General features: G+C 42.8%; 2 protein-coding genes across 2 annotated transcripts; both read left to right on the plus strand.

Annotated features, from left to right (window-relative positions):
* Positions 1-12,156: 12,156 nt before the first annotated feature.
* nrl (neural retina leucine zipper) lies at positions 12,157-15,597 on the plus strand (the record flags this gene model as incomplete). The annotated part of the gene is made up of 4 exons (XM_083970235.1): positions 12,157-12,774; positions 13,155-13,442; positions 14,570-14,785; positions 15,436-15,597. The coding sequence occupies 4 exons, from the start codon at positions 12,157-12,159 to the stop codon at positions 15,595-15,597; spliced, it is 1,284 nt and encodes a 427-aa protein (XP_083826361.1).
* A 2,860-nt stretch (positions 15,598-18,457) lies between these two features.
* On the plus strand, positions 18,458-23,263 carry LOC310984515 (GTP-binding protein REM 2-like; the record flags this gene model as incomplete). Its single annotated transcript, XM_083969735.1, has 5 exons — positions 18,458-18,514; positions 19,367-19,676; positions 19,819-19,892; positions 21,324-21,501; positions 22,971-23,263. Exons 1-5 carry the CDS (start codon positions 18,461-18,463, stop codon positions 23,261-23,263), a joined length of 909 nt encoding a protein of 302 aa, XP_083825861.1. The 5' UTR covers positions 18,458-18,460.
* Between the last annotated feature and the right edge of the window lie 1,419 nt (positions 23,264-24,682).

A 24,682-nucleotide genomic window follows, 5' to 3' on the forward strand; every position in this document is an offset into this window, starting at 1 on the left:
TTATATTTATTGAACCTCCCGGCGACAGACTGTAACATGTCTGTTGCTCTGCATGAATTATACAAGAAGATGTTCGTGGGTGATGGTGATTTATTAACAACCCTGTCTGATGTGTAACTTAAGAAGGGTTTATCATCATTATCATTATTATTATTGTATATTTTCTGAACTAATCATGGTAATGGCAAGTAACTGACATGCAAGTCAGATGTCCCATGCATGGACATCAGTGAGAACTTAAGAACTGGTAACACTTTATTTGACGCCTATCTCTATAACGCATTATGACCATACTTAATGCTTAGCTAGTTATAAACACTGATGATAATGATAATGATCATAATGCTTTATAACAATAATCATAACACACTATAAAGCATTTTATCATGATTTATAAGGTCAGGTAATACGTTATGATTGTTAGTAACTCACTGACAATGCCCACATCGATAATGCATTATAAATATAGTTGTGTTGTGTGTTATAATTGGCTTATAAACATGTATAACTATAACTATAAATTATCATAAGACTTTATAACAATAAGCATAACACATTATAGAGTATTATAACTCTATTATAATACTTGATCTTCTAAGCCATTATAAAATGCTCTATAATGTCTTATGCTTATTGTTATAAAGCCTTATGATAATTTATGAGTGTTTATAATGATAGTTATACACGTTTATAAGACAATTATAACACATTATAACTATATTTATAATGCATTATCGATGTGGGCATTGTCAGTGAGTTACTAACATTATAACCTATTATAATACCTGACCTTATAAGTCATGATAAAATGCTTTATAGTGTGTTGTGATTATTGTTATAAAGCATTATGATAATTTATGAGTGTTTATAACTATAGTTATACAGTGCTATAACTGCATTATAACTCATTATAAGTATGGTTATAATGCGTTATAGAGATAGGCGTCAATTTAAGTGTTACTGAACTTTATTAATGATTTCACATTATAACAAACTCAGGATTTTACAACTAATGTCCAAGAGTAGCAAAAATGACATGATCATGTGTTAGTGTGTCCACTCATCAGAGGTGGCGATAGACAGTAGAGTGGGTGGGTGAGGTAATAGCAGGGGTACTGACAGCTTATGTCTACATTACAGACGGTTTATGAAGGCAGGGGTATCTGTTAATCTGACACTAGTTTCAGGGGGAGAATCAGATCTAATCCCATGACTAGCCTGTTAAGTCCACTCACAACAAGACCCAATGCATGGACACCATGAGTAAACACACTCACACACAAACACACAAACAACGCGGCCTATGAGTAGGACGGTCTGGAATGAAAATCAATAAAAGACAGTAAATAGCTTAAGAGGTATGAAATGTGTAATCTTGTAGCTGTGCAGCTCAGAGTCAGTCTGAAAGGGGCAATTTAAAGATTAACAGTTCAAGTGATGGATTAGATGGATGTTACAAAAACACTGAGATTACAGAGGTAGCCAGGCGAACGGGGAGCAGGGAAGTTAAATGATAAACAATGTTCCCCAAGGCAGAGTGACTATAGAATAATGGCTTTTGCTAAAAAGATAAAGAGAATAAAACAGTATGTGACTGGTGGTAATGAACGCTTCACAGCATGCCACATGTGTTTTCTGTTTGAATTGAATCAGGAGGGAGAGAAATCACACAGCCGAGAGGCATCCTGCTGATATTACAATAATGTTTCAAGCCATAGCAGTTACGCAAAACAGTGCAGATGCTGCAGAAGACTTTAAAGGAACAGTTCCTTGTTTTAGGAAGATAAGATATGGGTTTTTTATGTAGAAAAGAATTAGATTATTGAAAGACTGGAAGTAGCCCCCTCTGTCAGATGGTTAGATACCTGCCAGCATCTCTGTAGGTCACTGCTTCTTTTTTGATCAAATATTTTTAAATCTTCTTTTTTTATTCTTATTATTATGTTTTTTTGTTTTGCTTTGTTATTTTATCAGGACCAGGCCAGGCTAGCTGTCCCCTTCCTCTAGTCCGTATACTAATCTGTTACTGTTTAAAAGTAGGGTTTGATAAATGTGAGTAAAACCCACTAATAATAATCAGTTGATCGCTTTTCCACTGCCAGTCGTCACATGAACTAACAAAAATAGTGAACTAGCAGAAGAACTAAAACTGATCCATGACTGGCTAAGAAAAAGTTTCCAATGGTTAGACAGCACCTACGAAGGTGACAGGTCTGTCTACAGTACCACCTCTGCTCTGAGGTGTTACAGCAGGAAAAGCAACAAAAATTGGCATTAGTGTGTAGGCTACACCAATGCCGAACAGAGCTGAGCCAGTGAATACCTGAGTCTACTGCCAGATAGTGGGTCTCACAGGGTCTTCTGACCTTTGGAAAAGGAGCTATTTAAGAATTTGATTGAGCTCAAATTTAAGATGCAGAGGTTGGATGTTTGTATTTTCAGCGAAGGTACAGAGATCAAAGAACTTGCAGGAGCACAGGAAACATAAGAACATGTTTGATATATCAAGGGCAACAGCTTGGAAATGTACTGAACGCTAAATATGAAATGAGACAGGAGCGATGTGATCATGTCTGTGGCTGTGGTTAAAAGCCCAGCAGCAGGGCTTTGTACTGTCTATAGAGGAAAAGATTTTAGCTTCAGTGTTTCTTAGAAAAAGACAAGGAACACATTTATTTGATTTATTTATTTCTATGCAACACAAATTAACAACCAGTCTGGTATATCATTTGGTTAATTCAGGCATATTTTACATTGTTTTAGGCAAAAAAAAAAGAAAGAAAAGAAAAGTCAAACTACAGAAGAGAACAAAAATAATTTTAAATGTCAACATTAAAATTAACACACAACACAAATGTTGCTGCCTAGGACTGATTACCAACAAGACCGCAGTATTAGAGCCTCCCTGTGGTTTAGAGCGTTTTCTGTGACAAAAAACATCATTATTTCATTTTTTGTAGCCTGGGGAGTTCAATTTTACTTACTTGTAATAAAACAAATGATTGACAGGTCAGCAGGACTTGACTGACGGGTCGCAGTTGGCCCGTCAGTCAAGTTGCAGCTCTTTGGATTTTCAAAGAAACACAAAGTTTAGTAGGAAACTAGACTGTTGAGCAGGACCATTGGTAACTTTCAATCTAATCCAACCAGCCTGCCCACAGTTCTTGTTTGCTGTAAAGTTAAAGGGCTTTTTCTCTCTGGTTTATGAGTATCAGGGAATGACCTCACTGTATTTGAGTGGAGGCAGATGCCTGGAAGACAGATATCACTACACCTGGATGAATTCAAACCAAAACTATCTGTACAAGACAAATGGACTTGCACTTATATAGCGCTTATAGTCTCTCGGACCACTCAAAGTGCTTTACATTGTAGTTCACATTCACCCTGGCCTTCACACACAAATTCATACAGCACTAGGCACAGTGCGGGAAACTAACCATTCACACACATTCATACACCCAATGCACAGATTGGGGGGCAAATGTGGGTTAAATGTCTTGCCCAAGGACACTTCAACATGTTGACTGGAAGAGCCTGGAATCAGACCTCCGACCTTCTGGTTAGGGAACGACTCGCTCTACCTCTACTCCGCCGTGTACTGTAAAAAAAATATATGATTTTTGCGTGATTTGGACGAACCAGCCCTTTAAAGCCTTGTAGCATGTTGTAATGCCTCTCATCAAATTCTCAATTCTTATGTTATTTGTGGCTAATCTTGTGTGTGTGTGTGTGTGTGTGTGTGTGTGTGTGTGTGTGTGTGTGTGTGTGTGTGTGTGTGTGTGTGTGTGTGTGTGTGTGTGTGTGTGTGTGTGTGTGTGTGTGTGTGCGTGTGTGTGTGTGCGTGTGTGTATGTGTGTAGAGAGTGAAGGAGATGGGTGAGGTGAGACGTGTAAGCCTGTTGCTTGTATCAGAGTTAGGCAGGATTAGGACATGTATATGTGGGATAAGGTCGTGTTAGTGGGACCCTGCAGGCCTCCACCTCACACCATCTGTCCAAACACTGCAGGTCTGTCCTCAGCTCTGTCACTCTCCCACTGTCTCTTTACTGCCTGTCTGTGCTACAACTCACTTCTTCTTCTTCTTCTTCTTCTTTTCTGAACATGTCTGAGCTGGTTTTCAGGCTGCTCACCTCTGCTTGTAGCTGAACTGTCCCCCGAGTTTGTTCCACTTGAGCTACTCCTCTCCCGAGACCCGGTGTCCTTAAGAGCCTCTCAGAGGATAAAACAACCTGGGTTAATGGGGTGATGGAGGGGTCATCCTCTCAACAAAGGGGTTTGGGGCGCTGATGAGACACACTTAAGCTTAAAACACCCACATCACCGAAACATATTTTCTCTCTGACCTCTTGTGGCGTCCTGTCCAACATGGCTGGTAAACTTTTATTAAGCCAGCATCCATCTGTGACAGTATTGCTTGTGATTTTGTTTGTTTGTTTTGTGTGTACTGTTTATTTTGAATATGAAAATAATAAAATAAAAGGCTTCCCGATTTGCTACTGAACAAATTCTTGATTGAGGAAGCAAAAAAAAAAGAAAAGAAAAAAAAAGTGACATATTCGAAAAGAAGTGAGAAGAAGCAGCTTGTTAGCTCTCACCCCTTTGTCTAAATAAAAATAGTATATACATGCATATCAACACTTATACACATACATATAGTATACGCAATACATACTTACACATATCGGCTTATCTGCCTCATCACCATGCCATACCAATTAAGGGGCAAATGAACCATAATCACCAATAATCATTAATGATCACTGTCCATTATACCTGCTAAGCATCATATTTTTGTACATTTTCTTAAACCCGCTTATATTTGGACTTTGCCTGAGGTCTTCCATAACTTGACATCAGTAATGGATATACAGAAACCTTTCAGAGTTGTTCGTGTTTTTAAGATTTTGAATTAATGTTCCCCTCTTAGTTGATAACCCCCCTTTCGGTTCCTAAATACATTTTGGATATTTCCTGGTAATTGTCTGTTTTCTGGCCTTTGGTATGATACAATGTCAGTGAATTTCAGTAGCTTTGACTGTAGAAATGATTGAAATGTTATATACGGCGCTCACATTGAAAAAATTACATTTAAAAACCTAGTTTATGTGGATTTTTCACAGAACCAGCCTCAGGGTGAAGTTGTTGTGGAATATTTTTTAACCAGCAGCTGGTGAGCTTATAGGCTTCTGACTAGAAACCCAGGGAGAGCGAGACTCTTTCTGCACAGTAAAAGGGTAAGATAGAAAAAATGAACTAAAGATGTTTTCTTTTAATGTTTGAACAGAGCCAGTATGTTTTGACAGTGTCTCCTCCTCCTCTCCTCAAGTGTCTCCTTTTTGTTTGGTTGGTTATTATAAGGCTAGCAGTCACAGCTATAGCCTCTTTCTCTATCTTGTCTTTTTAGTTGTGTAAAAGCTGTACAATAAAAAGGAAAAATAAATGTGGTACAGCTCAATGCACTGCAATTTAAAGGGATAGTTCACCCAATTAATTTCACTCATTATCTACTCACCCTCATGTCGACTAAGGGCTGGGAGAAGTTTCAGAGTCCTCCGTGCCTCTGAGTTACAGCGGCGCTCCATGCAGCACTGCATGTCCATGTGACGGTGGCGAACGGACACCACTTTTCTTCATCCAAAAAGACACACCAAAAACCATCCAAATACCTCCACACAGCTTGTCTGTAATGTCCGCCTTGTGTTGAAGCCCCAACATGAGAAATTGTTCCGAAATTTTTTTTAAAAGTCTATATTTCAAGCTTGTTTGTAGCGGAAGCTGCACCGGCGCAAATCGCGATTTGGACGGACCAGCCCTTAGTCGACATGAGGGTGAGTAGATAATGAGTGAAATTTGAATTTTGGGTGAACTATCCCTTTGAGAAAACACAAACAAATACACAAATTTTCCACAAAACATCATTAAACATCTCCTCTCTCTTCGCGGCAGGATGGAGCGATATAGAAGATCTTTGTACCTACAGCCATCAGGCTTTTTCATTCTTCTGCAGGATGAGATGCCAGATAAATACATTTTCCTTTGATTGATAGGGTAATTCTTGTCTTATCTTATCAATTTGACAGCATGAGCAACAAAAAACTCTAGGTTTAGGTAAGCTTTATTGATTCTGCATGAGGAAACTATTTTACCATGCAGGTCAAAAAAAAGAAAAGAATCATACTGCCGACAAGCAGAGACATCAGACAACATAAACACCAGTTGCACAACAAACACAGTAAGGCCAATGAAACATGATCTACAAGTAGGACATAACTGAAAAAGAGAAGAATATGATTGAATACCACAAAAACCTAAATATCACTAAAGACTATGCAGCAGTGCCAAGTCTGACCCTAACAATATCTGACATCACAACACTGTTTCCAGGGGGACACTAAAGAATGGTGCAAAGGGCTGAGTGCTGCAATAAGGATCATGGCCACAACCCCCCCACACTTGTGTCTGTAAACATGCTGTATTTTAATTATAGAACTAAACTTGCAGTGTTTCTTTATTTGCACATATTGCTTAAGGTGTTTTCTGAATCCACTGTGTATTTTCTGTCTTTGCATGTTTAAAGGGCCGAGGTGGGGAGATGATTTGCTGGAGCTGCTGCTGGTTGCATGTGACAACAGGGACACAGGAAAGAGTGTGAATGGCTGTAAAACTCAATGCACTCACATCTACTAGTGCTACTCCGACCCACTTTGATAATCACAGTGTTGGATCCTAATTACAGACTAATTACTTAAATATACCTCTAGAAGTGAAGCTGCAGAATAACATGGAACACTCTCAGGCTGTATATACTGAACACATCCCACCTGAATATACTGTAAGATGGCTGCAGTACACACATGTGTGTATAGCTGTAGAAGTGTGTGTGCATGCGTGCGTGTGTGTGTGTGTGTTTGTCATGAAGTATGAGGTAAGTTCCTCTGTGTCTCGGCCTCTCTTTGTCCCTCGACCTCATGGGAGAGGCCCTGTTGGTTTAGCTGCTAAGCTTTCCCCCGGAAACACAAATGATGGGCAGATAGAGAGGTTAAAGTAGAGAAAGAGAGGAAAGAAGAGACTAATATAGCATTCTATATTTAAAAAAATAGAGAGAGCATTGTCTATTGAATAGTTCTAATGGTTTATCCCTGCTCAACAAAGAGCTGTGAAGTAACAAGGAATAAAACTCCTGTTTGTGAGCCCTTCTGCTATTTGCATGAGTCAGCACGTCTGCCTGCCTTTAAGGTTTTGTTTACCGTCCAAATCAGATTTGTGTCGGCACTATTAACTCAGTGATTCCTTAACGAGACACTATTAAGACACAGAGAAGCTCCGGATTAACAACTTCAAGCTTTTAAGGAGCATTGAGAAACGCTGGTTGTGCATTTCTCTGCCCTGCAGATTAAAAAAAAAACTGAATTCACAGATTTTGAGACTAACAGTGAGCGACAGGGCAGTGTGGAGAGAGGGTGGGGGGCCGTTTGTCAGAGTAAAAACAAAGGCTGGAATCTTTAAGATGGCAACAGTCAGAGCAACATTTTACTCATGTATTTCAATTTATTCATGTTAGTATTGAGTGCTATTGTTAAGATGTCAGAACCACACAAATACAGTGAAATAGGTAGAGCATGCAGAATTACCAACACATTGTAGCACTGATGGTGACTAGAACTTGTGTCATTCCCACAACAGCTCCTGCTGCTTTATTAAATGAACTGTTTGGAGATAAACTCCTATACGACAACCTTAAGGAGCAGGTTCTGATTTATTATTGAGTTGATGTTCATAAATGAATTTGTCATTAATCAAATGACCAGCAATGAGTCCACAGCAAACCAAGCAGCTTCTGGGGCTGCAGGGATTAAATGATAATTAGGACACAGTGGAGTTTTGTCAGAGCGCTCACATGCACAGTATGTAACTTCTGTGATGATGTGATGATTTAATGAGGTGTGATGGGAGCTGTTGTCTTCAGCGCCATCACCTGAAACTTCTTCCAGTTTGGAGCTGAATGATAAGAGGTGTCTTCCTCTCCACGACAAACAGGCCACAGTACTAAAACTGGTAGAAATAAGAATAAGTAAAAGAGAAAAAGACAAAGCTTGTGGAGGTGCACGGCTACGAGTTCAAATGAGGGGAGAAAATCCTGCACGCTCAAAATCCTTTAGGAAAGTTTAATCAGCAGAGCACAGAAGGACAGGCAGGACACAGACGTTTCAACCGAAGTGTTTTTCAATGTGTGACCATGCGGTGCCAGAAGTGGCGTTTAAGTACCATCAGACTAATTACAACAGGTGGGTAAAAAACAAACCGCTCTGCAAGAAAATCTTAGCGAATTAAATATAACAAACACTAATCTAAATACAAAATCTGTAAATAAATAGTAGGAGATAGCTTAAGTACACCTAAAACTGTTGCTAAATCACATCCTAAGTGTAAGATAAATATCAATACCTAAGCAAACAACCAGATAATTGTACAGTAAAGTAAATAAAGTACAACAAGACAAATTGTCATAGTTAACAGTTGGATAAAAAGGTGCACAGATAGTAAAATAAAGAAATAAAAGCCACAAAAGTGACCGTCTGAAACCATAAAGCAATCTGTGTAAAAACACCAATACTCTAAGGCAAAAAGACAGAAAAAGTGTCGTACAAGGATAACCTGCCTAAAAAGAGAGGGGGAGAAGTTACAATGCATCAATCTCTTATCGAGGCCACGAAATCTGGCAAGACTCACAAAGACTCAAACATAAGAAATAAGAACAAGGCAACAGAGAAATCAGACCAGAGGAAGCTGAGCTGTTTGAACATTTACTCAGCTCTGAGATCCAGATGTCAGATGACTATAAACCAACATCTGGTTAAAATCTAAAGATACAAGAAAATGACCGAGGTGTAAAGAGTGTATGTAAACATGTGGCCTAACACTCTATTTTGACCTCCTCACAGGTAACCACAACAATGACTCAAGATATGACCAAATGATACAGAGCATCACCATAATTGAAATAATAGATTTCTCTGGTTTAAGAATTGATTAAATATTTGGTATAGTGTACGAACACAACTCAACAAACTATAGGTCAAATTATTCTTATTTTAATGTAGAAAACATATATCAGGACTGTAAATCACGGGTTTATGATCCACAATATTTGTGGAGTGAATGGGTTTTTTAATGAATTTCAGACCAAGATACTAATCTGATTCTTGTTCCAACTTGACAAGATGAAGCTCTTCCCTCCTCATCACAGTAACAGGCTCAGTTCAGTAGCTGTGAGTGTCCACTGTGAGGCAGTGCAGAGTCTACTGTCCATCTGTGGTCAACACAACTCTCAAGACACAGTTTACCTCAGGGATGAGACAGTAAACATCTTGTAACACAACCTTAGGGTCACCACACCAAGCTGCCGAGGACTTGTTCAGAAGAGTGAGTAAAAACAACAACACCTGATGATGCAGAGTGTGTGCGTGTGTGTGTGTGAGAGAGGGAGAGAGAGAGAGAGAGAGAGAGAGAGAGAGAGAGAGAGAGAGAGAGAGAGAGAGAAATAGAGAAATAAAACAAGAACACAGAAACTGAAACAAAGAGACAGACCAACATAAAAATAGAGAAAGAGATAGGAGAGAGAGAAAGACAGACAGACATTGCCAGAGAGTGTGAATATGCCTGTGAACTATGAGAGAGGGATGTGGGGGGAGACAGAGAGAGAGAGAGAGAGAAGGGGATTGTTGCAAACAGGGATTTGCAGCAGAGGGGAAAGAAAGAAAGGGGGCAGTGGCACTCAGTGACAGAGTGTTATACACACTCACATGCGCACACACACACACACACACACACACACACACATACGCTCTGTTTCCTCTGTGTCTCTCTCCAAACGTGTCAGTCACACCAGTCAGTCGATTATTTTTGTGTGCGTGTGTGTGTTTGGTGCGGGATGTTGAACAGAGCTGGTAACCACCCTTCATCTCTATGACCGACGGTAAGATCATTTCATTCTCTTTTACTGTGACATCTCTCATGTCACACCTTCACCTCCGCCTGCTTTCCTCCTACTTTTTTCTTTCTTGAATGTGAGTGTCAGTGTGTGTGTGTGTGTGTGTGTGTGTGTGTGTATGTGTGTGTGTGTGTGTTTTTGGGGCTGGCTTTTTGTGGTGACTCTGGTCTGGAGCCAGACTGAGGCCTCCATGGAGCCCCGTCACTGTTTGCTTTCTTTTACAATCCATTTTGAACCATAGGGGGTAAAACTAATGAGCTGAGCCCAAGAGGCACTAGTCAAAGGTGGATTTTTTTAATTAGATGTTCATTTAATAATCACTATTTTCTAAAGGAGTATAATAAGTGAAGTTGGAGAAAATAGGGCCTCTCTTCTAAAGCTTCCATTGATGGAGCATGTAAAAAGTAATATTGAACTTGCTATTGATAATCTGAGGAGATAACTTGGTCTTTTCTGTTTGATCAGATGTTTGAATTGTTTCACTAACCTGTAAACCGTCCCCACGCGACTATCAGTGGGTTTCTTTACCAAGAAAATGTTTTTTGCTGTTGAATCTGAGCAGACAAGATCAAAAAGAACAAGTATCATTTGTATCAACATGAGCCTCAGACAAAGATGAACTCTTTTCATCTCCTTATCAATATAAATGTGTTATCTGATCCATTTCGGACGAATCTGTGGATTAAAGTCTGAACCTGCCGATAATTGGATTTGCTCTCTTGGACCTGTGGATCTTTCTGTCAAAAATGATTAAGCCCCTTTGAGTTCTTGTGCTTCAGTCGCTTCTGTGTTCAGCGGGCAGATCCTTCTAGAAATATTATGTTATATCTATTGTGTGTTTGCGTGATCACACCAGGGCAATAACCTGGAATAACTTCCACATAAAGACAGATGAAACTTGGCAGAAGACGAGGCCGTGTTTTATATTTGGATAAACAAACCATCACAGTTGTGTTTTTTCTCTGACAGAGTCATAAACTGATTCTGCGAGTGGGTTAAGAGAGGAGATCTGGACTTATTGGCTAAAATGAGGCAAACTGAGGATTGCAACTTCTCACTTTCACATTATAAAATGAATGCATACGTTAAGTTTAAGTAATGTAAAAGTTTGTGGAAACCAATGTCTTAGTTTGTCCTTGAACAAGTAGACTGACAATACAAGCTAACATGCACGTGTATGTGAATGTGCATGTGCTTATAGTCCTATACATGTGTGTATAAGACGGTGGGCAGGGGGGGATGTGCTACAGATTAGCGTCTTAATATAACACAATACCTGCCACTCACACACTCTGACTTTGACCTTATAGTCAAAGCATTTACAGCTTAATTTTGTTTTATTCTTTTAGATCATTTCAAACAAGAACTAGTTATTTTCAGAATAAGATGTATATAAAATAAATGAGTTGTGGTGCTTTGGCAACAAACAAAACCAATGTCATGCTGGAGGCAGATTTTCCACAAACTGGCAACCCAGACATGCCTCTCACTTGTAGCTGATAACTGATCTATAAATGATTATTTTGATGAGTGATTAAGGAGGAAGTCATCTGATGTTACCTCAGAGGCAGTACTACAAGTGTGAGAAAAGATAAATCGGCGTTGTAGCAGCGTGTGTTTGGTATGGAGATAGAACCCAGACCTCTGCAGCCCACTCTTCGTCTCTGATTGCCACTGCCAAATCAGGAACTGAAATGATGGTAGCCAAGTAGCATTGTGGGTAATGTAGGTAGTTTTTATATTTACAAAAAAAAGATGAATGCCTGGAATCAATTCTGAAGCATTGATGTTAATACTTGATGGATTAATTGTTGGATTGAACCTTTATTGATAATCAATTAAACCATTATTTGCAGCTTAGAAGCCTAAGTACACAGTGACACCACATGAATTGTTTTTGATGACACACATGCAAGACTGTTGTAACGCCCTCTCTCCTCCTTTCTTTCCTTCAGGACAAGAGAGACAGAGACAAGGACACGGGGACAAACTGTTTCTCACAGAGGAAACTCACCAACCAGTCGACTTCCTGACACCACCACTGCTGCTGCTGCTGTCTATGAGCTGCGCTGAGGCAGAGGTGTGGACCTTCCAGCGATCCTGACACACGGACAAAACCCTGTTGAAGCTCCACCAGCAGCAGCAGCAGCAGCAGCAGACACCATGTCCTCTCCTTCCCTCCCCATGCCCTCTCTCCCCCCCAGTCCTCTGGCCATGGAGTACCTGAATGACTTTGACCTCCTCAAGTTTGAGGTGAAATCTGACACTCCTCCACTCCCTCCACCCTGTGCATATCCCAAATCTGGCCTCCCTCACGACCCCTCCAGCTCTCCGTACACCAGCCACCCTCCACAGGACTCCAGCTTGAGCTCCAGCCCTTATAACTCACTGCCACCCTCGCCAACGCTCAGCGACGCCCACCCGCCTCCTTCGGGCTCTTCCTCCCTATCGTCGTCATCCTCCTCCATCTCCTTCCCCCTCTCGATCTCCAACAGCTTCACCTCTGGCATCAGTTCCGGCTCTCAGGGGAACGTGGAGGGCAGCCCGGCACACGGCGGGCCTCAGGGTCCCACCCCGGCCTCGCTGGAGGATCTGATCTGGCTGGCGGCCCTGCAGCAACAGTTTGGAGGGGAGGTGACAGGGCCGGCCACGCTGCTGGGAGCCTTGGGAGGCGTGCCAGAGAGAGGGGACAGAGAGAGGGGGCCGGTGAACGGTTTTCTCGGCTGTGAGGACGCTGTGGAGGCTCTGTTGAACTCAGCTGCTGCAGCTGTCAGCTCACAGGTACATGTCATTTCCCCTATATCTTCCCATGTGGCCAGAGCCGTTGTATAGAGGAGGAAGGTGATGATAATAGCACAAAAAACCCCAGTAGTCTAATCTTTGTATGACTGAATTATTCTGCACAAGACCCTGACTAATACTCATAGTAATGCTGCATTAGCATCAAAACAAAGTAGGCTAAATAAAAAACGATAATACATACTGTACGTAGTCTAAGAAAAAAAGTGGAAAAGTCAGGGGGCAGAGGCCCAGAATTCCTAGCAACGGCCCTGCATGTGGCCATAAAGGAGTACATTTTCCTCTTCACCCTTCTGCAGCTTCTTCATCGCCTTCTGTGCACCCCTTCCCTCCCACCCCCCACCACCCCTCTCTCTCTCCAGTTCCCAGGTCTTTCCCAGAGCTCCAGCAGCAACCTGGGAGACTCCAGCAGCGACAGCGGTGCCGACATCTCCTGCACCAAGGGGACAGACATGTGCCATCGCCCACTGGTCTTCCTCTCATCGGGCCCCGGCTCGCTCCCCAACGCCGCCCCCGCCTCGGGCCCCTACCCACAGCCTCTCAGCCCCCAGGGCCGCCTTCATCACCACCAGCATCACCACCATCAGCATCACCCACACCACCCCATGCACGGCAGCCACCATCATCACCACCACCCGCAAGTTAATCAGGTACACACCGGTGGAGCAGAGGAAGTTATAGGAGGTGAAAGAAGCAACATGAGACAGAGGCACTTGTTGCATTAGCGGGCTGAGCATGAGGAGAGGGATCGTGCAGTGAAGGATTAGGATTAGGACATTAGAACATGGTTATTAATGTCTGTGTCTATCTGAAGTATCACTGCTCTCTACATGCCAACAATAAGCAAAGTGAAATCACTGCATGCTTTATAACAATCCAATCCATTTTATCTATGAAGCACAATTTTAAATAAACACAAAGGTTTCCAAAGTGCTGTACAGTAAAATAAAAACCATAAAACATAATAAAAATACAAAATACTAAGGATAAAAGACACAATAAAACATACACTTGCACTACATACACACTGTAGTGCAAGTGTATGGAGATAAATAAAAAAAAAGAAATAAAAAAAGACATTTCAGGTGTCTCCCACTATGCCACCTCTTATGAAGACATGTTGTGTTGTTTGTTGTGTCATTATCTACAGTATATGATTAACACTTATATCTGCTGACATTTATATGATACTGTAACGTGGTATAAACCATTTATTAAGTGCTTATGCTTCTTACGAATGCAGCATTTTAACCTTTACGTGAGGCAATTCTCAATCTGTAAACCATTTCCATTAATAATTAGTGAGGAAATAATAGTTTATGTGTAGGCTAATTGGAGGAAAAAAACCTCAGCGTTAACACTATTTTTAACAGGTAAATAAACATAGTCTGTACTGTGGTTGATCAAGATGTCTGGGTGGATCACTATATGGAGCACAGTGTGAGCTTATGATAATATCTGCTATTATTGCTGTGCATAATCCTGATAACTGTCACCCACACTTAGTCAGATTACATGACAGATTATGGACATGTGGTGCCGAAATGTGCCCCCTGACACACACATGCACTCTAACACACACATGCATTATGACATATCACATGTTCACCAGTCATAATGTTGTGATACATTTTAAATCTGACTCTTGGATGAATCCACTTCACACTGCTCTTACTGCAGGCTACAAGCTCCAGCATGTGTCTCGTTTGCCAATTAACGTTGACTAACAGCATATTTCTGTATCCGTGTGTGTGTGTTTCCTCCATCTGCTCAACAGTGCGGGGTGAACGAGCGCTTCTCTGACGAGCAGCTGGTGAGCCTCTCGGTCCGCGAGCTCAACCGACACCTGCGCGGAGTGAGCAAGGACGAGGTGGTGCGTTTGAAGCAGAAGCGCCGCACGCTAAAGAACCGCGGCTATGCCCAGTCCTGCCGCTACAAGCGCTTACAGCACCGCCACGCTCTGGAGTCAGAGAAACACGTGCTCACACAACAGGTACACACATATGTGCATACAAGTTTGTGTTTGACTCGCACTGAAAAAACTCTCTCAGTAGCTACAGTAAATGCTCACCCTGACGATCATTTTTCAACATTTCAGTTGGAAAGTTTGACACTAAACAGTTTCATAAGGAAGAGATGACAGCTAAAAACTCCACTGGCTCCACTCTGACAGTCCTAAATCCCTAAACTAGGCCAAACACTTCAGATATAATGTGCCTGAGAATGATCCCATACAATATAAAGCTAGATGTCCATGTGATGTTTAATTATAGATCAGCTCTAGGTTCTATGTTAATACTGTGAAGGTATCAAATCAGTCCACAGAGAAATTCACACAACTGAGCCGTAAAACCAGCTGTCAGGACTTCCTGTAACTTTGTGATGTCATAACTGAGCAGCCACTGCTCTCAGCCATGTCCTGAGCCCAGCCCACTTGGACCCACCAATCAAATCTTACAGGATTTGATTTTTCTGAATGTTTTACTTGGAAAAACAGTCAGCCAATCAATCATGAACCTGTTGATACTAGAGCTCCAGAAAAAAGCCTGAGAGAGGAGATGCAAAAACTACATTTAAAGTTTAAACTAGGGACCTTTAATTAGCATCTGTGAAATGATGGTATCTCTCTTCCCTTCCCTTCAGTTGGAGCAGCTACAGTGTGAGCTGACACGAGTGCTGAGGGAGAGAGACGCCTACAAGGCTCGCTATGAGAAGCTCCTCAGCACGAACCACAGCACCGGCGGCGACGCCCAGCCAACCCGCACCAGCAACCCACCCTCCCCGCCCCCTGACTACTTCCTCTGAGTTTTACCTACAAAGCGAGGGGAGGGGAGGGGAAGGGGGGGGTTGGAAGAAAATGAGCCCAGACAACATGGAGCAATCAGTGATGAGTAATCAGACTTGTGGAAGCAAAGAAGGACCTGCATGTGTGTGCGTGCGTGTGTGTGTGTGTATGTGTGTGTGTGCATGTGTGTGCAAGAAGGAAAGTCGAAGAGAGACATTGGCAGTATACTGGGCTGCACAACTGTGAAATCCACCCATGAGGGGAACTGACTGTTAATTCTTAGGGTTAGACTCGGCTCTAGGCTGCTGCTGCTTGTTGGACTCAGTTTTACTTCACTGTGAATGATAGTTGCACAAAAACTGGCTGAGAACTCTTCGGGATCTTCTGTCTGTGACATCAGTGCAACAGCGGACACACACGACTATGACGATGGAAGCTGGTCCCGGACGCTGCTGAGCATTATTATCTATGCAATATTAAATAGCTGCAATGTTCTCTCCCAAATGAGTGTTTGAGGCTCGAATCGTAGTTTTGTTTTCTATAATAAGCTGCTAAAGCTGCAGAGGTCTGAGTAGTGCAGTGGTGCTGGATGTGGAGTGGTATGGGCTTGGATAAAGTATCCATGGCATGCAGTTAAGCATTTGCCAGCTAATTTTTCACAGTTGCCTACCAAAGTGTTTAAGCTCACCAAGACTTGTTATTATTCTTTGTAAGATGAATAATCATAGATTTAAGAATGTACAAGGAAACCTTTCGTGGGAATCTTCCAGTGATTGTGCTAAATGATTAGTGGGGATGTTGCTCTTGTGTTATAACAAAGAAATCTAGTTGGAAAAGGCAACTCTCAGCCATTACCAGGCAGAGAGGACTTGCTGCTTGCTCTCAAAAATGGGTTTTCACACACAACGAAGTGGAGCCGGTGGTGTGCTTAACAAAGCAATGCACATATGGTGGAAGAGGCAAATAATACCCATTGCAGCAGGGCAAAAATGAAAAAGAAGAAAAAAGAGAGAGAAAAAAACAGTGTGGCATGATTTGTGTGGTTGTGTCCAGTTCACCAGACTAGAGAATCTATTTTTGGGCAGATTGAACACCTCTGTAACAGGGACCATCACCACATTACTGCAACATGTGGCACCACAGAGCTGGTCGCTGTGGACTCGGGTACTGTGGGCTACTCCGGATGCAACAGAAAAATAACGGTGCAGGGATATTTAGGAGAGAAAAAAAAGTAAATAAATAAATAAATGCAAAAAATATCTCTTCATGGAGACACTTTCTTAACTGTCCCATGAAATCATTGCCAGGGTACATGCATTTAGAGCTATTTATTTTGTTTGGGTGTAGGTTAAATAAATTGTTCTTTTATTTATTCACTTATTTATTCAGTATTTATTGTTTATTTATGTACTGATTCTAATTATTTTACTGGTTTTATTTCATTAGTGTGTATTTTTACTTTCCTACAGTTTATTATTTTATCCAACTGTGATTAGAATTAACATTATTACAAAAATGATGGCCATTATCACGGTTTCCTGCTCCTGTTGTAGTGTGGTTTCATATGCATATGAAATAAACAAAGTACTTTACCAAACCTGGCCCGCTGTGCTGTGTTTTATGCACCTGTCATGGAGGTTTTAACCTCTTCTCCTCTCCATTCACCTATAGTGAGCATCTCCTGCTCTTGGTCTTCTGCGAGCCTTTTCTCTGCAGCTCGGCTCTGCAGCCCCCCGTCCCCTGCACCATCCCTCTCTTTATCTCTGTCCCTCTATAGTGAGGCAGTGACCCTGGGTGTTGCACTGTTTGGGATGACCTCATCTTCAGCTCTACCTCTCTCTCTGTGTCTCTCGCTCTCTCTGGTCTGTATAATAGGAGCAGGATTAGGGCTATAATAGCGCCCTGGCTGCTCACTGCCGGAGCCTATTGTGGCTTTGTGTGGGAGGGACGCACCACTGCTCATGGCCACACTCACATTCTGACAGAAAACATGTCCAAACACACTCCTTGGCCCAGGGACTATAGAAATAACTTAATTTGACAAAATGTAAATGTGTCTGCATAACCTTCATGTGTGTCTTTGACAGGACACGAGAGAGAAGAGGTGAGAGGCTTTCGTCACTAATTATGAATGGAAACGGTTGGAAAGGGCGGTAGGCCTCGAGTCAAAGCTGTTTCTACCACTGGAACGTTCAAATGGCATATTTTAAACATATCTCACAAGGACACACACACACACACACACACACAAAGTCCATGGTTTGGAGGCTTGTGTTATAGTGCCTCCTAGCGGCCGCTTTCCCTCACTTCCAGAGGTCAACGGGAGCTTCGTGTCACTGAGCATCCTTCCACAGCACCGCTCCCTGCCTGCAGCCTGCAGCACCGCTCCTCAGCCGCGTGCACCTGCTCAACACACACATACACACACACACACACATACATACACACACACTCCTCGCGGGTTGACCCGTGTCATCTCTCCTCTGCAGAAGATCCAGATTTGGAGAGCGTTTACGCGTCAGTGAGTGCCAGCGGTGATGAATGACGGTGCTGACCACAGACCTGGACCCGGGCCCTAACCGGAGGAGACAGAGAGAGGGAGAGAGAGAGAGAGAGAGAGAGAGAGAGAGAGAGAGAGAGAGAGAGAGAGAGAGAGAGAGAGAGAGAGAGAGAGAGAGAGAGGAGGCGCGAGGGAGGGAAGAGAGAGAAAGGGAAAGCTTACTTTGTAGTTGCCGAGAGCCGCGTGACAGGTGAGAGATCATACCGAGCTGCTTTGGGGTTGGGGTTCATGAAGTGAGTGGTGGGCTGGGGGTGGAGGGGTGATGGAGTGATGGGGTGTATTTTTGGAGTTTTTACACCCGATCGCTTAATTTCAGTTTGCAGATGCCGACAGATGTGCCCGAGGACAGACTCAACAGCGAGGAGAAGGCGACCACGGTAGGATGCACGGGGCTGCGCGGAGGTCCGGGCAAACGGATCCAGTGTTCAATCAGCCAATCTGGTTTTAGGGCAAAGTGGTAGTGGGTAATAATAGTCAGTGGACCAGTCTTTTCTGAGTATGTGTGTGTTGTGTAGGTGGTGGTGGTTGAGGGTGTCCTACATTACCAAATGCTTGCATATGGAGACAGTTAATTTTTAATGTGAGCCACTGAATCTCAGTGTGTGTGTGTGGAGGATTCTTGTTTGTCTTGAGCAGCATTACAGGTGACTGTGTGTAACATAAAAGATAAATTCACCATCTGTGCTCTCACCAGGCTCTTTAGCACCTTTCAGCCGATTGTTTTGGCATAACAATGTTAATGTTTTGGTTTACTCTCAGAGTGCAAACCATACAGTGACAATCAGGGAGGATGAGGGGGGTTTGGGAGGGATGTCTGCAGGTTGAAAGGGAATGATACAGCTCAGGCATGTTTTAAGATACAGGTGTGCTTCAGAGAAACTGCACATATTTACAAAACTGTTAAGGTAAAAGACTTCATTAAGTTACTAGATGTTGATGTCCAAACATATCTCACTAACTCACTCTGCACTGTCTCACTGGACAGGGCTGAGCACCAGTGTGTGACATTTTGTTTTGGTATATTGGAATGTCTGGAAATGAAAGGGCATTATATTATATTACATTATATTATATTATATTATATTATATTATATTATATTATATTGCTTTCAATGCTGTTGTTTTATGTAGTTTGTCTACATTACGTTTCATCAGATGTCTGAGGATAGTCAATAGAGACATGCTTTAAATGTTATGTAATAGAGGATGTCCTGTTTTCTCTCCTGCAGTGTGACAGTATGACTCTGTCCAGCACCCCGACTCTCCGCAGAGGAAGCACTCCTCTGCCAATTAAGCACCAGCTCAGACGAGAGGAAGCTGTCCATGATGACTGTGACTGGATATCAGGTGCAGCGGGGCCTTCTGTCTCCCCTATCAGCTTCAGCCCCGCCCTGGATGACACTCTGGCCATGGCGGTGGAGGGCAGGCCCGATGGGCCTTTAAGGATCGCTCTGCTGGGGCAAAACGGTGTGGGGAAGTCTTCCCTGGCCATCGCTCTCGCTGGGGACATGGACAGGACTGCGTCTGTCGATTCTGATGGTACAGAGCCGTTTGTTTGACGAGACTAATTCAGCTTTGCGAGGCGGCCTGCGGTGTTGTGTCTTAGACTGTGAGCAGGAGGTAAATAAAACACAGCACACATCCCCATCTGAGATCTAACTACTGCTGTCCCTGTCCTTAGGGGAGGGTTACGTGCGCACAGTCACAGTGGATGAGGAGGAGAGCACCATCATTATCTATGACAACTGGAGACAGGTGAGCCAAACAACACTTCAGTGCTCCCACACTCCCTGTTCCCTGGTCCCTCATTAGACCACCGAGCCCTCTCTGTGGCTGTATACAATGTGCTGCTGATGTGTGCGATATATATATATATTTATTACACACATACACATGTACAGTATGCATATATAATAAGATATATGCAGGGTAATGCTTTGTATTAACATATTTGGGAAATAGTATCACGACCAACACCATAGCTGGGTGTGAAGACAAATCTTTGAGAAAGCCTGACAGTGCCCATCCATTCATACATAAATACGAATATAAGCGTATCACTGTGTGCTCTGCTCTGATGATTCACCTAGGAAAGGCTGCTAATACAATTATCATAGAGAAAGGGAACACACACAGAGGAAAAGGAATTGCAGTGCAGAAAACAGGTCCTCACCGCAACTGGAGCACATTTCATTGTTTATTGTGTTTTACAACACTGTAAAAAAAAAAAAAATAAATAAATAAGAAAAATAAAAAAGACGCCAAGCTCAGAGGAAAGCTGTGACAATAAATCTGCTGCATCTGCATGCAAGCTCATTATCAGGTTGTTGTGCACACTTTACCTCTTCTCCCTCGAGTGCAGCTCGAGTGAGGGAGACAGAGAGAGGGAGACAGGGAGAGGGAGAGAGAGAGGAAGCAGATGTGCCAAAAGAGGGATTTTAGTTCAGGTGGATCGTGTGAGGGAAAATGTTGAAAGCACTCACTCATTTTTCTTATAGGGGCATTCTCGTGTGTTAGTCTTTGTAAAATGAGATGTATTCCTGGTGAAGGACTGTGCAATGTAAGGAACTTTCTTATATAATTGCATCTTCGCATCCGTGTCTACCATTAGAATGTAAAAGTTGTCTTCGCACCATCCTCAATTCTACTTAATCCAAACTAAATGAAAAGTCAGTGGACCATGGCAGCTTCGGCTGAAGACAGGATGAGGTTTTCATGAAGAATTCACTCAGGGACTTTATATTTTTAGAGATGATTTTTGTCTCCTCGCTGCCTGGAGAGGATGAGTTATGTGTGTTTGTGTGTTTGTGTAGCTTGGAGTGTGAGGTGTATTGCAGTCAGCGCTATCCACAATAGCAGTTTCTCACTAAACCACAGGGGAGTTTAGATAGAGCATTCAATTATGGGCTGTTTCTCCAGGCTGCACTTACACTGTTATTCTGCAAATAAGGCTTTGACAACAGCATTCATGAGACCAATGGGAAGTCAAGTGTTTATACTCAGTGTCAGACAGAGGAGTGTGTTAACTGCCAGGAGTGTTTATGAGTCAATTTGAGGTGAACTTTTTAGTAAATGCTAACTCAATTTTAGTCATTATTTTTTATTTTGGCACAATTATCATCATAACACAACTGACTGGCTGTGCACCGATGCTCATTATTGTGACACACTGTGTCTGTCCCTCAGGACCTGTCAGCTCTGCAGTGTGAGGTGTGTGTTCTGGTGTTCTCGGTGACTGACAGGCGTAGTTTCCACCGCACCGCTCAGCTTCGACTGCTACTGAGGGAGACTCAGCCCCAAACTCCCATCATCCTCGTCGGTAATAAGAGCGACCTCGTTCGCACACGTGAGGTATCCTCCCAAGGTAAGATCATCCTGCATGTTTTCCATCTTTTTTTTTAACCCTTCCATCTTTCATTGCTTCCTTTGGTGGAGGCATACGTCCTCACAGTTGGCGCTGACATTTTCTGCCCTTTATCTGTGTCAGTAAACACTGACGTGGGGTAAAATATGTGAAAGAATAAATGTCAGTGTTTCAGCTTCATCACAGTGTGGGAGTATGAGGGGGCCACCGGGGAGGATTCACTGAGCGTGCACGGCCTATTTTTCATGTAGTTTTCCAACACACAGATGGGCGACTACTAATAAAGCATCATCCTGACTGAAAGCCCCCGAAGACCTGTTTGTTTCAGTCTTTCTCTTTAACTTGAAATAGTCATGATTTTAATAAGCAACAGTGTTGGTTGAAATTTCAGGTGATAAAAAATTAGGTAACAAGCATGTGGGCTTTCAAACCATGTGGGAGAAGTTAAGCAACTCCCTCATCTTGGATAAAGTAGGCCAACTGTTTTACACACTAATGCCAATGCGTAATATCAAGTAAAAGCTAAAAATTATTGTATGGAGAATATTATATGTAGACTAAATGAATTCAATTTTGATGTTTGGATCTGTTCTGGATGAAATCAGTATCTAGGGCGCAGTAAGTTCTATGACGAAACGCTTTGGATTTGCCACAGAATTAAGCGGCTTCTTCTCCATGGCAACAGCAACCGACGCTCAAACATAAAAGGTCATATTTTGACGTCTGCCATAACTAAACAATAGACACAACATGATTTCTCAGGAACAAGGTCGAAGTTAAAAGTTAAAAGAGGTGGCTGCAATATAAACCTGCGTGACTGTTGCATTATCCAGAAGAGTCCTGTGTTTTCTGTGTTGAGCAATAATATGAATATTTCATCAAAAAAAAAAGAGTGGGAGGACAGAATGGGGTGAAACATCAGTCACATCAGTCCTGACATTCTGATTAAAATGTTACTATATCCTGATTGGTGCCCACCAAAAGATGAGATGCAGAAATTTTCCCTGCAAAATAATCCTGTGATAGACCATAAAGTACATTGTTGGACAATATTGCTCATTGCAAGTTAATTAAACAGAGTGTTTACAGTTTACTGGTGAACCAAAGATAAAACATCTACAAGTGTTTCCTGAAGTCATCATCTTCAGGGTTATTACAGCAGGGAACATGTGCTGCATCAAATAAAGATAAAAAAAAAAACATATCCTGAATCTGTTGTTATGTACTGTACTGTACTCTGCGCTGCTTTAAAAACAACAGATGACATCCAAAATGTGTTTTTCTGCTGGTTGTTTGGTTGTTTATTCACTATAATAATCTGATAATGTAGCTCTGGTAGTTTCTCCTGCACATTCATGGCTCGTTTGACCTGTATCAGTGTTGGCTGCTGTGTCATGGGGGTGAAGCAGGAGCATCACATAATGTGCTCTGACTGTTCCCTACATCTCCCCCTCTCTCTCTCGTCTCAGAGGCCATGTCCAGCGCCGCCCTCTTCAACTGCCTGTACCTGGAGATCTCCGCCTCCCTGGACCACCGCACCCCGGAGCTCCTGGAGTGCGCGGTGCGGCTAGGCAGGGGCCAGCCCCCGTGGCCCCCGGGGGCCAACGCGGACGACCTGTGCGGAGGAGGCCAACGCGAGAGCATCACCTCTCGTGCCAAACGTTTCCTGTCCAGCCTGGTGCCCCGCTACCCGCGAGAGCGAGAAGTGGGCAAGTTCCTGAGGCAGAAATCCCGCTCGTGCCACGACCTGGGGGCGCTGTGATCATCAGGCAGGCACGGCGAGGGGGGGAGGGGAGGGGAGAGGGAGGAGGGCAGGGGTCAGTGATTGAGTTGGTGACGGAGATAGTAGTATACCAATGAAGAGAGGAAGAGGGAGTGATATAGCAATTACTGAATAAGAGAGGAGGAGGGTGTGAGAGTGATGGCAGGAGGACGTTTGTGTATTCAGGGAGAATGACAGCAACGTTAGTGATGATGTTTATATGTAGGATGATACAGAGCATTTTGTACACAAGACCACAGCAGAAGAGAAGCGATTATAATACTGTTGTAAAACCACCTGTAAATAAACTGTAGTAGTGATAGTCAACTGCCACCCTCAGCAAAATAAAGTGCTTTTTTGAGTCTGGACAGAGTGACTGACTGACTGTAGCCTACGTCTGCCTGTGGGTCTGTGTATCTGCAGCAGCTGTCACGCTGGAGGAGGAGGCGGCGATCGCATTTAACAGCAGTTCAAGCACAGGATCAAGTCATGACCACACATATTCATCACTCATTAGTGGGTGAGACGATGCTGATGATTCATGTTGTGTTCATTTACTCAACTACTGTGGTATCCATGGGGATGGTGAGCCGTGAAACAATGAAAGAGAGAGGGGCATTCTTTAGACAAAAAAAAAAAAGTGGGCCCATAGAGCTCAGCACAGTAATAAGAGAAGGAATGGACAAAAACAAGTTGGTTATTGCATATAGAGGGATTGTTGCCATGTTACGGTTGTCAAGGCGACCTGGACAGACATACACATTATGTCCACATAAGGCTTTTACCTTATTCCTCGTGCTGGAAATTGATTCAGAGACAGAAAGGCCGAGTTAACTGCATTTTTTTTAAAAGTATAACATTAAAATGCAGAGGATTTCTGTGGGATAGCGGCTTCTCCACACTCATCTGTATCACTCTCTACCCTCAGCACTTCCATCCTCCCACTCCCACCCACACGTGAACAAAGATTTAGAACATCACAGGTCATTATACCCATCACTTACTATCAAAGGCAGAGCTGTGCTATAATAGAAGTAAAAAGATAAAATGGTGGCATGATGTTCTGACTCATTGCTTTGGCTGCAAGAACTGCTGGAACGGATTGAAGAGCCATGAAGATTTGGGGGGGGGGGGGGGGGGGGGGTTGTCAGTGCGGGCTGTGGGCTCCCTCCTGTGGCTCGGCTGAGGTCCTGCAACATAGCTCATAATAAAGATGGCACGATAATGGTTATGATGGGAGCAATAAAGGAAATATTTATGAATTGAGATAGCAGCTCTCTATCTCTGTGCATTAGGTCTTGTATCACTCTGAGGCAGATTCATGCTGAGGCGTTACAGGGGTTTTACCAGCACTGAAAATGAGCTGACAATCTGAATTTGTCAAGCAATGTAGTCATTTGTGAAATGTGCATCAAGAAA

This window comes from Trachurus trachurus (assembly GCF_905171665.1).
Source record: "Trachurus trachurus genome assembly, chromosome: 4".
NCBI classification, from domain to species: domain Eukaryota; kingdom Metazoa; phylum Chordata; class Actinopteri; order Carangiformes; family Carangidae; genus Trachurus; species Trachurus trachurus.